The sequence below is a fragment of the Diabrotica virgifera genome, chromosome 9, assembly GCF_917563875.1.
Source record: "Diabrotica virgifera virgifera chromosome 9, PGI_DIABVI_V3a".
NCBI lineage: Eukaryota > Metazoa > Arthropoda > Insecta > Coleoptera > Chrysomelidae > Diabrotica > Diabrotica virgifera.
The window spans coordinates 57,490,564-57,505,325 of NC_065451.1; the positions used below are offsets into that span (position 1 = coordinate 57,490,564).

The 14,762-nt window shown below is 33.4% G+C and overlaps 2 protein-coding genes across 3 annotated transcripts in view; one reads left to right on the forward strand and one right to left on the reverse strand.

Annotated features, from left to right (window-relative positions):
* Nucleotides 1-14,762, forward strand: part of LOC114334288 (dynein axonemal heavy chain 1-like) — a 947,682-nt gene that overhangs the window by 534,025 nt on the left and 398,895 nt on the right. The window lies entirely within an intron of this gene.
* Nucleotides 1-14,762, reverse strand: part of LOC126891898 (neuropeptides capa receptor-like) — a 314,556-nt gene that overhangs the window by 48,332 nt on the left and 251,462 nt on the right. For both annotated transcript variants that reach the window (XM_050661240.1, XM_050661239.1), the window contains exon 3: nt 11,810-11,912. In XM_050661240.1, coding sequence (XP_050517197.1) covers nt 11,810-11,912 — 103 coding nt within the window. The remainder of the gene's footprint in view (nt 1-11,809; nt 11,913-14,762) is intronic.

Genomic DNA, 14,762 nt, shown 5'->3' on the forward strand with positions numbered 1-14,762 from the left:
CATTATAACTTTTTTTATTGTATATGTAGGTATATAATTGGTAGGTATATTATTGTCTAATAACAGGTATATGCAGGGTAGATCAACAACAGAGGCAATTTTCATTATAAGGCAATTGATGGAAAAATACAGGAGTAAAGAAACAAACGCTCATATGGTATTCATTGATCTTGAGAAAGCATATGATAGAGTTCCTCGAGAGATTCTGTGGTGGGCACTCAATAAGAAAGGAGTCCCTGGTGAATATGTAAAGATTGTGAGGGATATGTATGAGGGAGTAACGACTAGTGTTAGGACAGGTGTGGGAGAGACTGATAAATTTCATGTGAAAGTAGGATTGCACCAAGGTTCTGTGCTTAGTCCGTATTTATTCTCATTAGTTGTGGACCAGATAACAACGAAACTACAGGGTAACATTCCATGGTGCTTAATGTATGCTGATGATGTCGTGTTAGTAGGAAATAGTGAAAGAGACCTAGAACAAAAACTGGAACAGTGGAGACAAGCTCTGGAGGAAAAAGGTTTAAAACTTAGTAGGACAAAAACAGAGTATTTGGAATGTTCATTTAAAGATGGAGCTACTACAAATAAAATGGTATCTTTGGATGGTGAAATGATTGTGAAAAGCAATAGTTTTAAGTACCTAGGATCGGTATTACAGAATAATGGAGAAATAGATGGAGATGCATGCAGTAGAATTAGGGCTGGATGGATGAAGTGGAAAGAAGCGAGTGGTGTGTTGTGTGACAGAAAAATTCCAATGAAGCTGAAGGGAAAATTCTATAAAACAGCCATAAGACCGGCTATGATGTACGGAACTGAATGTTGGGCAGTGAAAAAGAAAGAGGAACAACGAATGCATGTGGCGGAAATGAGAATGCTTAGATGGATGAGTGGAGTGACAAAGAAGGATAAAATTAGAAATGAGTATATTAGGGGAAGTCTAGGTGTGGCACCAATTGATGCCAAAATGAGAGAGCATAGGTTAAGATGGTTTGGTCATGTTCAACGTCGAGACGTTAATCACCCAATACGAAGAATAGCTGAAGTGCAGATTCCTGGAAGGAGTAGGAGAGGAAGACCAAAGAAGACCTGGGGGGAGGCGATAAGGCAGGACATGTTGGTAAAGGGGATTAACATTGATATGACCCAAGACAGAATTGTGTGGAGAAATGCAATTAGGGAAGCCGACCCCGCATAGGGATAAGGCAAAGAGAATGATGATGATTATTGTCTAATAAAAAAGAAAGCTTATTTTATTTACTTTAAAATGGTATATCGTAAAAAAATTTGGGACTATTTTTAAACAAGATTGGAACCCTATGGAAAACTTTTTTATTAACTTTATGAAAAAAAAATTATGATATAATACGCAATCATATTTTTCTAATTGAAAAAAATAAAAAAAATTAAAATTTTTCTCAAATTACGGATACTCTTGGATATCCTACGGATATCGTGTTTAAAAATTGTCCTAGAATTTTTTGCAATACACCATTTTAAAGTAAAGAAAATAAGCTTTTTTATTCCACAATGTATATACTTAAACGTACAAGAAAAAAAGTCATAATGAGAAATTTGAAAAAGCATAACTTCCTTAGAAAGAGCTGTATAAATAACCTTATACAATAGACTATTTTAAAGGTAATTAATTTCTCTTTCTACTATTGCATATACGTAGAAATGCGCACGAAATAGTTACAGAACAATATTTGCGAAATAATGGGGAAAATTGCCCAAAAAGGCTGTGAGCGGCAAACTTAGAAAAATCCTATTTCGGAAACTATAAATCTTAGAGAATTTTACCAAACTTCATTTTAAAGAGGAAGGATGGAAATTATTTTTCGCTAAAGCAATGCCTATACCTATATCCCTGTGGAAAATAGTTATGGGGCTAAAAACAAAATTGCTTTCTTTCGTGTTTTTTTCTTGCTTTTATTTTGAATATATTATTTTTGTAAAAAAAATATTTTTGACTTTAAAATGTGATGTTTGGATAGTAAATTTAACCTGGAACAATTTTCCTGTAGATGTGTTTATATCAAAAGTGCATAGAACTCACCCTAATTCGCCCTGTGACTAGGGACTAATTCACCCCTTTCTCAAAAACTCACTCATTTCAATGGTAGCACTCCATGGTTTTTTCTAATTTAGAGACAGATATGAGACAATAAAATCCCGTTAACGTTGTAGTTCCTTTTTGTTCTCTTATTTTGAACATAATCAATAGCCTAAAAGGTTTATTCCAAGAATAAACTTTTACGAATATTCTAAATAACTACATACATGAATGTGCTCAGTATATTTGGTCCGAGAATATTCTTCGAAGTATATGCAAAAAACATGAAATTTAGAATGTTTTTATAGTACATGCTATGCTTCTACTACACACATACTAAAAAGAATAGGTATATTACGACGAATGTTGGTAGTGTATGCTTCGAACATGAAAGGAAAATCATTGTTATGTAGTATAATGTTGATAATTTTATTTTTATTGGACTGCAGTTTGTTAATAAATTTATAAATAAATAGGTATATTATATTGGTGACTGATTTGATTTTAAGTATTTTATTATTAGCAATTTATAAATACATGATATTGGTGTTTGATTTTGAGTATCCTTTAAAATTTATTTTATATCTCATTCTGTTAAAAGGCCTTCCACAACTAGCAAAAATGTATGAACAAGGAAGTTATTTTAAAGGACAAAAATAATAATAGAAAAATTAGCTTTATGGTGTTTTTTTTATTAATTTTTTTGACAGTATGTTTAAATAAACAAATGCTGATGACATGAAAATGAAAGTGTAATACATACTTTTGGCTCAAAACTTTATAGATTATGGGACTTATGTCCCCGTTAAACCTCGGTTAGCTAATCGGGACAGAAAAGTACCTCTTTGGGCCTCTTGCGTTGTAATATCATGTAAAATCATAATATCCTCATCATTGGCTCCGCAACCCATGGTGGGTCTTGACCTGTTCCAGAATCAGCTTCCTATCCCTCACCTTGGTTTTCCAATTTTGCACTCCTAATCATAATAATAAGTACAATTGTGTTTATGTCTATGTTATGCATACATTTCTGTCCTGATTAAACCCCGGTTAGCTAATGGCGGTTTAACCGGGACATAAAGTACCGGCCCTATATATAAATAATAAAGGATTAAAATTCCAAAAACCTTTGTTTTATTGTATTAACCTGTTTATATTGTTAATGCCATACGTATATTATGTTATATCTGTTGAATTGAACTGTACTTTTTAATCCAGAATTTTAACAAATCCTAAGCTTTTCCACAATTTCACAAGCATATTTGTGCATTCAAATTAATTGAAATTACATCTTATATATCTATACCTACTAAAAATATTTATTTCTACACAAAAATGTCTAAATTAATAATTATAAAGAATGTCTATGTGATTCTTGTAATTAACAGTTTAAAATTATTTACAAATTATATTTATAGCTTCAATAAATCTCCTTGTTTCATATTGATTTGGGTCAAACCATGCATAATCTGTATCTGAGAATAAACTTTTATTTAGGAATCCTTTTTAATGAATAAAACAGGACATACATAACCAACTTAGATCCAAATATCCAAAATAAAAAAATAAATCCAATATCCAATAATCCGATCAAAGATGTGACAGTGACACAGTGTTGCCAACCTTCAAGCGAGCTTTTTCCCTCAACTTACCCTAAAATTCCCACTTTTATGAAAAAATTCCCTACCGTTTACAAAATCGGTAATTTCCCTCATTTTTTCTAAATATTTTAGAATTTGGACTGGAACAAAAATTCCCTTTTGAGTTCATTTTTTCTCTTCTTACCTTTTTAACTGTTAAAAAATCCCGCAAAAAGGGAAATTTCCCTCAGGTTGGCAACACTGCAGTGACAAATACAAAATACAATTGAAGTTAGACGCGTTTCTTGTTTCTCAACGTAATTTGTCCTTCAAACTATCTCGGAAACGGCAACGTTGGAGTTGAGGACACGCACGCGCAAATTAGGGAGCCGCACTGTATCTTTAGCCGCTCCTGGGTCCAACGGCCTTCATGTTTTTCGGCTTTCTTAAATACACTATCAGCGAACTTTAGATCAATCGGAGAGGTGGAACTTAGTGGGAATACGTTGGAATCGATACGCGAACGGTTCCTGCCGGCGAGCCGAGAGAGGCCAATCTTTACAATATGTTACCCATATGCGGAGTAATTCTTCACACATGCTCGATAAGATTCAGGTCGGAAGAATGTACTGGCCCAGGCAACACATCGATACCTTCGCTGGTAAGCCAGTCTGTCACTGGAGGTGCGACATGTAGACGAGCTTTTTCATGTATGAGATGGAAGTTTTAACCACCCCCACCAGCAAATGGACGAACGATAGGTTGTAGAATGCTGTCGAGGTGCTGTTGAGCTGTAAGGAGGCGGTTTGGAAAATGAGGTCCGTTCTGTCAACAACTATTATTTTACTCCATACCATTAGTGTATCTCTGTACCTCTGTAAGTGTTAACGTCCTGGACATGTTTTAAACGTTTTATATTTTCAGATCGTCTCCACATTCTTACACGACGAGAATCTGGATGAAATCCAAATCTAGTTTAGTTGAAGCTTTAGCCCATTCATTTGCATTCCAGTTTTGATATTTTTGACACCACTCTAATCTTGCAGCGCGACTGCTGCTGGAGATAGGTGGACATCTCAATGGCCTTCGATTGTGGAGATTGGCTCAATGGAGACTATTTGTTACAGTATCACGGCCTATGGTTATATGGTGTGCCCACTTCATGTCGCTAACCAATTCAGGTGCTGAAATTTTGGTTGTCTTCTAGCGGTTAACACTAAAAATCTGGATTGATCTACAATTGGACCCACTTCTGCCGGAAGCGACCAACCCATATTACAGCAAAAATTGAGCTAATGTCATTTTTCGACTGCTTTCAACCCATTCTTCATTTTGCAGAAGACGACCAACTGCTATCCTAGCATTTTATAGGAGGAAACGACCATAATTGACAATGTTTATTTTATAACCAAGAATTATTTATTTACAGAAAACATCCAAACCACATGGTTAACAAATAAAATGTTCTTATATCTATCAATTTATTGCAGAACGCATCCAACCCACATGGTTGCCTGCCGCTATTCGTTTACCTTATGAACAAGTGGATTGGAAGCATGCTGTAAGTATCACCAAATACAAACAAATTTCTTATTACAACTTTAATTTGCGAACTAAGACGCTAAAAAAGGATACATACAACGTATGCGACAGTTTAAAATGGAAATTAATAATGAAACAAATAACGAGAAGAAACAGGAACTAACTGAAAAACACAGACGGCATCTTGTTGAGGCTAAAACTGCACAATCTTTGAGAAGAGAAGATTTTATAAAGGCAAAAGAATTGAATGAATGCCTCACTTTTGATTTGGAGAAAACTCTACCACTTACAAGAATTCCAAATAACATCGTTTTCTATAAGAGGTTTTGAGTCTACAATGCTGGGGTGCATAGTGGATCTGAAAATCGTGGTTACTGTTACGCATGGGCTGAAAGTGTAGCTGGTAGAGGAGAGCAGTAAGTGGGATCCTGCTTAATAAGCCACACCTAACTATATTTGTCATCTGACGTAAAACATTTGATCTTGTGGAGCGATTCGTGTGGGGGACAGAATCGCAACTTCAAAATTACTTTAATATTAAAATATATTTTGCATTCGTCCCATCATCTTAAGATATTACTGTAAATTTTTTATATTCTGGTCATATTTTTTTGCCGAACGACTTGGCTATCGGTGGTATCGAATCGGCTTTAAAACACCAGCAACCGAATGTATTTGCCTTTACATTATATAAACGTCATGAAAGAGTGAAGAAAGAAAAATCCACTTGTAGTCACTGAACTGACTTCGAAAGACTTTTTTGGTACATCATCCATAGAAAGCAATATAACCAACAGAAGTATCTGTTGATGGTGAAAAAATTAACTGGATTACTATAAGATCTATCAAGATAACAAAAAATGTACCTTTTTCATTATTCATTCAGCAGAACACTTTTGATATTCCCTTTTGATTAAAGAGGTTAATATAAAAAAGATAACGAGAGGGCAAAAACTTCAAAGTCAATGAGATTTATTTTTAAATTTGGTCGAACTGTGGCCTCAAAGGAAACCAATAGCAGAACCGAAGCTTGCGAATTTGAGGGAAATGTACCATCTTTTGCCAGCATATTGTTTAGGTTTTATCAAAAATTAACCGGGAATGCAAGCATAGAAGAAGATGTTCATTGTTTAAATATGAATAATTTAGATTTCTGTATTGAATAAATTTAATTTTTTAATATTGTTGTTATCACCATGTAATATGTACATTATATCAATAATCACTTGACCTTTTTTTGTAGTTGAGTCGAAATAATGTTAATAAATAAATTTGAATAACCTGAATTTTTATTTTGTAGGAAGCATCCAACCCCCAAAAAATCATCACATTATTCAAAAAAAAATAAAATTTTTGAAAATTATGTTTTTTGAGGTCTATTTCAACACAGTCTACGTTGTAAAGTTTATGAAATATTAATATTTTAAACAAAAACAATCCACTGTTCATAAAAAAGTATTTTCCAATTTTCTGAAGAATACTCTTTTCGTGGGTTGGATGCTTTCTGCAGAACTGAGTCCAATTAGACCTTTCAAAAAAAAATAATAAAAAGTTTTTAGCATAACAATTGAGTGACTGATCAAAAAAAGGTCGGTACCTGCTTGTCTTTATGAAAAAGTCAGTGAAAACCACCTCGTAACTACCCTCCTAATTAAAAATTGATCTTCACCTTTCTCTAATTCCTTTTATATTTGTATTACCAATACATTTAAAAAGTTTGACCCATTTAAAAGGCCTACTTTTAGAAAAATTGAAGTTTAAAGAAAAATTGATTTTTTGCTATTTCGTATTTTTCACCATTTTCTTCAAAATATCTCTGAAAATACTGGAGATACGAAAAAAATGACAAACCATTAAATTGTAGCTTTTTTATTAACTAAAATTTCCTTTTGCATAGATTTTCATTAAAGTAAATAGTTAGCGAGATATAGCTGTTAAAAACCTCTATTTACGCGCAAACACCCCATTTAAACCCACCCCAATTAAAAACTAAGGGATCTTACGGAATTTAATTTATATAGTCTTATAGCTCTTCAAAATTCCCACAAAATCATTTTTGACGGCTTTTTTTATCGCCAAAAATAAAAGCGCTATGTTTATTTTTTTTTTTATTAACTCCCAGTATATTTACAATCTGTCACATATATAATATTGAAGGACAATAAGTAAATGGTCGGATATTTACATTGGACATGTAGGAAATATTTCCAGTGAATTATTTCCTTTACATAATTAACCTATTTATTTAAAACCGTTATTTGTTTGTTATTCTGAGTACACTTAGTTAAACCTGCTTATCAGGTCCGTTGGTTTAAATTTTTTTAAGCGGCGCACCTCACCTACTGTGTTAAATAGATCACTCGCGAGGGGGTTCACATGCGTATTTGCTCTATCCCGATATTTTTCACTATGTCGTTTTATTTCATTTTTGATGGTGGGGATTTCCAAGTCTCTTTCTATTGCTGTATTTGGCACGTACCAAGGGGCATTGACTATTATTCTTAAAACCTTATTTTGGAACCTTTGAAGTATTTCTAAGTTTGAATTTGACGCTGTGCCCCATAGCTGGATTCCATATGTCCAGATTGGTTTTAGAATTGATTTATATACAAGTATTTTGTTTTGAATGGTCAGTTTTGATTTCCTGCCGATAATCCAGTATAGTTGCTGCAGTCTAAGTCCTAGTTGTTTTCGCTTGTTGAATATATGTGTTCGCCATGTGAGGCGTTTGTCTAGGTGCATGCCTAAGTATTTCACACTATCAGCTTGTGCTAATTGGCTGTTATTTAGTTTCACTGGTGGACACTGATCTCTTTTCATCGTGAAAGTAACGTGAATTGATTTGGATCCATTCGCTTTTATTTTCCACTTTTTTAGCCATACTCCTATTTTGTTCAAGTTTGTTTGTAGGTTTCTTGTAGCTCCTGCAGGATTGTGATGGGAGGCTAGTATTGCTGTATCATCAGCAAATGTTGATACTGTTGTTTGTTCTGTAGTGGGAATGTCTGCCGTGTACAATAAATATAATATTGGGCCCAAGGTACTACCCTGTGGTACTCCAGATTCTATGTGGTAGATGTTAGTATATTCAGACTGCTGTTTTACTAAGAAAAATCTGTTAGTTAGGTATGATTTTAATAATGGATAGAAGTTGTGAGGTAAACCTTTTTTTATTTTATACAATAGTCCAGGATGCCACACCTTATCAAAAGCTTGGCTAATATCTATGAATGCGGCTGAACAATACCTTTTCTTTTCTAAGTCATTACTAATTTGTTTGACGACTCTGTGGACTTGTTCTATTGTGCCATGTTTTGCTCTAAAGCCGAACTGATGATCTGGTATGAGCTTTTTTTCCGTTAATATTGGCTGCATTCGCTTGAGTAGAAGTTTCTCAAATATTTTTGATAAGATTGGCAAGAGACTGATGGGTCTGTACGAGCATATTTCATTAGGGTTTTTACCTGGTTTGGGAAGCATTATTATTTCTGCTACTTTCCACTGATTTGGAAAGTAGCTCAGCCTTAGCATTGCGTTAAATGTTTATAAAACGAATGTTTGCTATGTTTATAAAACGAATTTGTTTTTCGAAAAATTTCGAATAGTCCGCTTATAGAGAGAGCATTTTCAATGTATATAATACCACAGGACTGGTTCGTATTTTGGAAGATGACTAAAAAACTATTTGTATTTGTATTTGTACCGGGTGTCCCAATAAGAATGGCTCTCGGCCATATCTCAGGAACCGTTTATAGTACAGCTTTGAGAAAAAAATATTATAACAAAAGTTGGCTCGGGAAAAGCCTGGAAATTATTTTCATAATTGTGGGTCCACCACTAGAGGACGTAATTGAATATCAAAAATTAAAAAATCTAAATTTTACAAAATTTTCCCACTGAAGGGGCACTGGAAATTCGATCACCGTATTCTTCATAAAATTCTGCGCATATTTGATTTCGCAAGTTAAAGTTTACCTTTACAAATAAGAGGTGGGGGTGACTGGGAACCTTGTTATGGAAAAAAAGCTGCAAGTCCGGTTCTGCTAAATAGAATTTTGCAAACTTTTTCTTGTTGAATACAGATATTTTTCAACAATGTAAGAGTTATAATTTCGAACCAACCTAGTAAGTAATATGCCAGCTAGGAGGCGTTATTTAATTTTTTCAGAAATCTAGTTTTTTCGGAAAATATTAAATACAATTATGCATTTTTAATCTTTTATTGTAAAATTAGATTAAATTAGCAATAGAACAACGAAAACCGCATGTCGATACCTTTTTTTCATCTCGAGATATCTTCAGAAACGTGTAAATTTAAAAACATAACTGCTACTGTCACCGGTAAACGAAGATAAGGAAAAGTAGTGTGCTATGGAAAAAACAAACAAACATTTTCCAGATGTCAACGTTTATAAAAGGGTTTTTCAACGCTTCTCATTTGTTTCGAGCCTCCGTCATATGTCTTATATTATTATTATTATTATACACGGATTATACAATACATGACAGAGGCTCGAAACAAATGAGAAGCGTTAAAAACCCCTAATAATTAAAACAACAGTAAGACAAACAACACTATAAAATATAACAAAGAAATAAAATCAACTATTTAGTGACAACCTAAATGTTCAAATTGTTGCCTATCATTTTCGATGCAAGCATTTACTCTTTCAAGAATAGATTGAACAGCAGTCTCAATTTCTGCCCTCGAAATGCTTTGAGTGGCGTTTCTTATTCTCTAGATCATGTTTTCTCGAGTAGTGTAGTAGTAGTGTAGTAAATGATTGCATCGAAAATGATGGGCAACAATTTGGACATTTAGGTCGTCACTAAATAGTTGTTTCTATTTCTTTGTTATATTTTATAGAGTTGTTTGTCTTATTGTTGTTTAAATAATTATATTTATATACGTTGACATCTGGAAAATGTTTCTTTGTTTTTTCATAGCATACTACTTTTCATTAACTTAGTTTACCGGTGACAGTAACAGTTATATTTAAAATTTACACGTTTCTGAAGATATCTCGAGATAAAAAAAAGGTATCGACATACGGTTTTCGCTATTCTATTGCCAATTTAATATAATTTTATAATACAAGATTAAAAATGCATACTTGTATTTAATATTTTCCAAAGAAAACTAGATTTCTGAAAAAAATTAAATAACGCCTTTTAGCTGGCGTATTACTTATTAGGCTGGATCGAAATTATAACTCTTACATTGATGAAAAATATCTGTTTTCAACAAGATCAAGATTGCAAAATTTGATTCAGCAGAACCGGACTTACAGCCATTTTTTCATAACAAGTTTCCCACTCACCCCCACCTTTTATTTGCAAAGGTAGACTTAAACTTGTGAAATTAAACATGCGCAGAATTTTATGAAGCATACGATGATCGAATTTCCAGTGCCCCTTCATTAGGAAAACTTTGAAAAATTTAGATTTTTTAATTTTTGATATTCAATGACGCCCTCTAACGGTGGACCCACAATTATAAAAATAATTTCCAGGCTTTTCTCCAGGCAACTGTTGCTATTTTTTTTTTCTCAAAGCTGTACTATAGACGGTTCCTGAGATATGGCCGAGAGCCATTCTTATTGGGACCCCGGTACATATTTGTAAATTTGTATTTTTGTGTAAATAAATGGTTTTGTAATTCTTTAATTCTACTATTCTTTCTGTATAGATCTATTAAATTATCTACTTATAAAATTTGCAATGTTAATAAGAGTTGTTTTTAAGGGTTGAAATATGATATTATATCCTTTAGCATAAAAGAATCATTATTAAACCAATCAAAATCAAAATTTACCCATATAATATTAAAGTTTACAATGTTTGTATAATATAATTTTTGACAATAAGGGGTAGTTTACACCCCTAAAAATAATCAACGCCCTTGAGCATGATATAGAATATGAAGTACAGAGTGAGATGATCCTAATCTCAAATTTTTATGTAAATCAATGCAAGCCGAAGTTATTATTTTAGGATAAGTCAATTTTTTATATATAGCTCCAACAAGGGTGGTTGTAAGTGTTGAAATATTATATTATATCTTAAAGCATAAAACAACCAATATGTAACAAATAAGAACCAAATGTTGACAATATTAAAGTTTAAAATGTTATTTTATATTTTTTTAAAATTAGGGGTAGTTTTCACCCTTAAAAAACCAAAAGCGTATAATGGCTCAATATAGAACATGAACTAGAGGGTGAAATGAGCCTAATCCCAAATTTTGTACAAATCGATGCTGGACGAAAAAATTGCGAGGATTTGCCATTTTTTCAGTTTCATTTCCTCGACTATATTAATTTGTATAGTTATTAGCAACTGACGTTCTGCCGGACAGCAATTGCAGGTGTCGAAATTAGTCTCATTCAAGTTATAAGTGCAAAGTAAATACGTAATATGTCATGGTAACCACTGTAACCGCCGTTTGCAGTTGCCGTCTGCTGCCTGCCGTCGATATCGGAATCGTACCTTAACTGTGTAAGAAAAACTTGGAACAGACAATTATTTTGAGACAAAAGAAGTGTGGTGATACAATAATTATACAAAGAAATTTATGAGATGAAAGCATTTTATTTAGTATTTAACGTTTTTACACATATTAACTTACCTAGGGAAATTTAGTCCTATAAAAACTGAAGATATTACTAGAAGCATCCTATTAATACTATGTTGGCTGTAACTTGCGGTGTGCCTCGTTGACTTTTTGACATCTGTAATAAACGAAAATATTATATAGGGTGTCCCAATAGTAGGGGAACGGTCGAATATTTCGCGAACTAAACATCGGATCGAAAAACTGAAAAATACGTGTTCAATCATTTTCAAAAATCTATCCAATGACATCAAACACCAACCCCCACTACACCTCCTGGAGGTGGGGTCGGGGGTAACTTTAAAATCTCAAATGGAAACCCCTAGTTTGTTTTGCAGATTTGGATTCGTTACGTAAGAGTAAGCAACTTTTATTCAAGACATTTTTTCGAACTGTGGATAGATGGCGCTATAATTGGGAAAAACAATTTATCCTGATACCATAGGTAAATTAAAGAAACGGTCTAATATCTCGAGAAATACACTTCTAAATGAGAAACCAAAAAAACAGGTTTTTAATATTTTTCGAAAACCTATCGATAAACACCAAAAATGACCCTCCAACCCACCCCTGGAGACGTGGTGAGGGGTAAATTTAAAGTCTTAAATAGCAACCCCCACTTTTTATTGCAGATTCAAATTCGTCATAAAAAATTAAACAACATGTATTCGAAACATTTTTTAAAATTGCTGATAGATGGCGCTAATAAATCGTATTTTTCCAATTAAAGCGCCATCTATCAACAATTCTAAAAAATGCTTCAAATAAATATTACTTAATTTTTCATGACGAATCCGAATCTGTAATAAAAAGTGGGGGTTGCTATAAGATTTTAAAGTTACCCCCACCCCACCTCCAGGGGGTGGGTTGGAGGGTCATGTTTAGTGTTATTCGATAGGTTTTCGAAAAGTATTACAAACTTTTTTTTTGGTTTCTCATTTGGAAGTGTATTTCTCGAGATATTAGACCGTTTCTATAATTTACCTATGGTATCAGGATAAATCGTTTTTCTCAATTATAGCGTCATCTATCCACAGTTCGAAAAAATGTATTGAATAAAAGTTGCTTACTTTTACGTAACAAATCCAAATCTGCAAGAAAAACTAGGGGTTTCCATTTGAGATTTTAAAGTTACCCTCTACCCCACCTCCAGGGGGTGTAGTGGGGGTTGGTGTTTGGTGTCATTGGATAGATTTTTGAAAATTATTGAACACGTATTTTTCAGTTTTTCGATCCGATGTTTAGTTCGCGAAATATTCGACCGTTCCACTACTTTTGGGACACCCTGTATAATAAATATACAGTATAATATGTGTATTAGAATTTCAAAAGATAAGTGGAAGAATATACAGGGTGTCCCAAAAGTAGTGGAACGGTCGAATATTTCGCGAACTAAACATCGGATCGAAAAACTGAAAAATACTTGTTCAATCATTTTCAAAAATCTATTCAATGACACCAAACACTAACCCCCACTACGCCCCCTGGAGGTGGGGTGGGGGGTAACTTTAAAATCTCAAATGGAAACCCCCAGTTTTTCTTGCAGATTTTAATTTGTTACATAAAAGTAAGCAACTTTTATTCAAGACATTTTTTCGAACTGTGGATAGATGGCGCTATAATTGGGAAAAACGATTTATCCTGATACCATAGGTAAATTATAGAAACGGTCTAATATCTCACGAAATACACTTCCAAATGAGAAACTAAAAAACAGTTTTTTAATCTTTTTCGAAAACCTATCGAATAACACTAAATATGACCCTCCAACCCACCCCCTGAATGTGGGATGGGGGGTAACTTTAAAATCTTAAATAGCAACCCCCACTTTTTATTACAGATTCGGATCCGTCATAAAAAATTAAGTAACATTTATTCGAAACATTTTTTAGAATTGTTAATAGATGGCGCCTTAATTGAAAAAATTCGATTTATTAGCGCCATCTATCAGAAATTTTAAAAATTGTTTCGAATAAATGTTGCTTAATTTTTTATGACGAATCCGAATCTGCAATAAAAAGTGGGGGTTGCTATTTAAGATTTTAAAGTTATCCCCACCCCACATCCAGGGGGTGGGTGGAGGGTCATGTTTGATGTTATTCGATAAGTTTTCAAAAAAGATTAAAAATCTGTTTTTTGGTTTCTCATTTGGAAGTGAATTTCGTGAGATATTAGACCGTTTCTATAATTTACCTATGGTATCAAGATAAATCGTTTTTCCCAATTATGGCGCCATCTATCCACAGTTCCAAAAAACGTCTTGAATAAAAGTTGTCTACTTTTACGTAACGAATCCAAATTTGCAAGAAAAACTGAAAATTATTGAACACGTATTTTTCAGTTTTTAGATCCGATGTTTAGTTCGCGAAATATTCGACCGTTCCACTACTTTTGGGACACTCTATATAAAGCTGCTAATATTTGTGATAAACATGTATGCACCCACAGAACAAGCCGATGATCAAGAGAAGGATGATTTGTATGAAGCTCTATGTAGAAAGTCTCTGTGAGAAAAATGGAAAATCTAGCAACATAATATTGAATATGTTTGTAGCAGGCACTAAATTTCGGCACAAGCTTGAGCAGAAAATAGCATGGCTTTTTCCAGGAAGAAATGCATGAAACCCAATTGACCTTGTCATAATAAATAAAAAGCGAATAAGAATGATCCAAGATGTAAGGTTCTATCGGGGCGCGGATGTGGGATCTGATCATTTCCTTGTAATTAAAAGCTTAAACTAAGAAAGATAGATATGAAGAAAAAACAAAACAAAAGGAAAAGATGGAAAATAGACGAGTTAAAAACAAAGAAACCACTTTATCAAAAATAAATGGAAAAACAATTATTACTACAGGGAAATAAGGTTTTTCTCGGGACACTTGAGCAGCCAGGTTGCAAGTGGGTTTTTTGGGTACTATATACCTAATACATTATACATACAAAAATGCCCGTCACAGTTCGGACGAG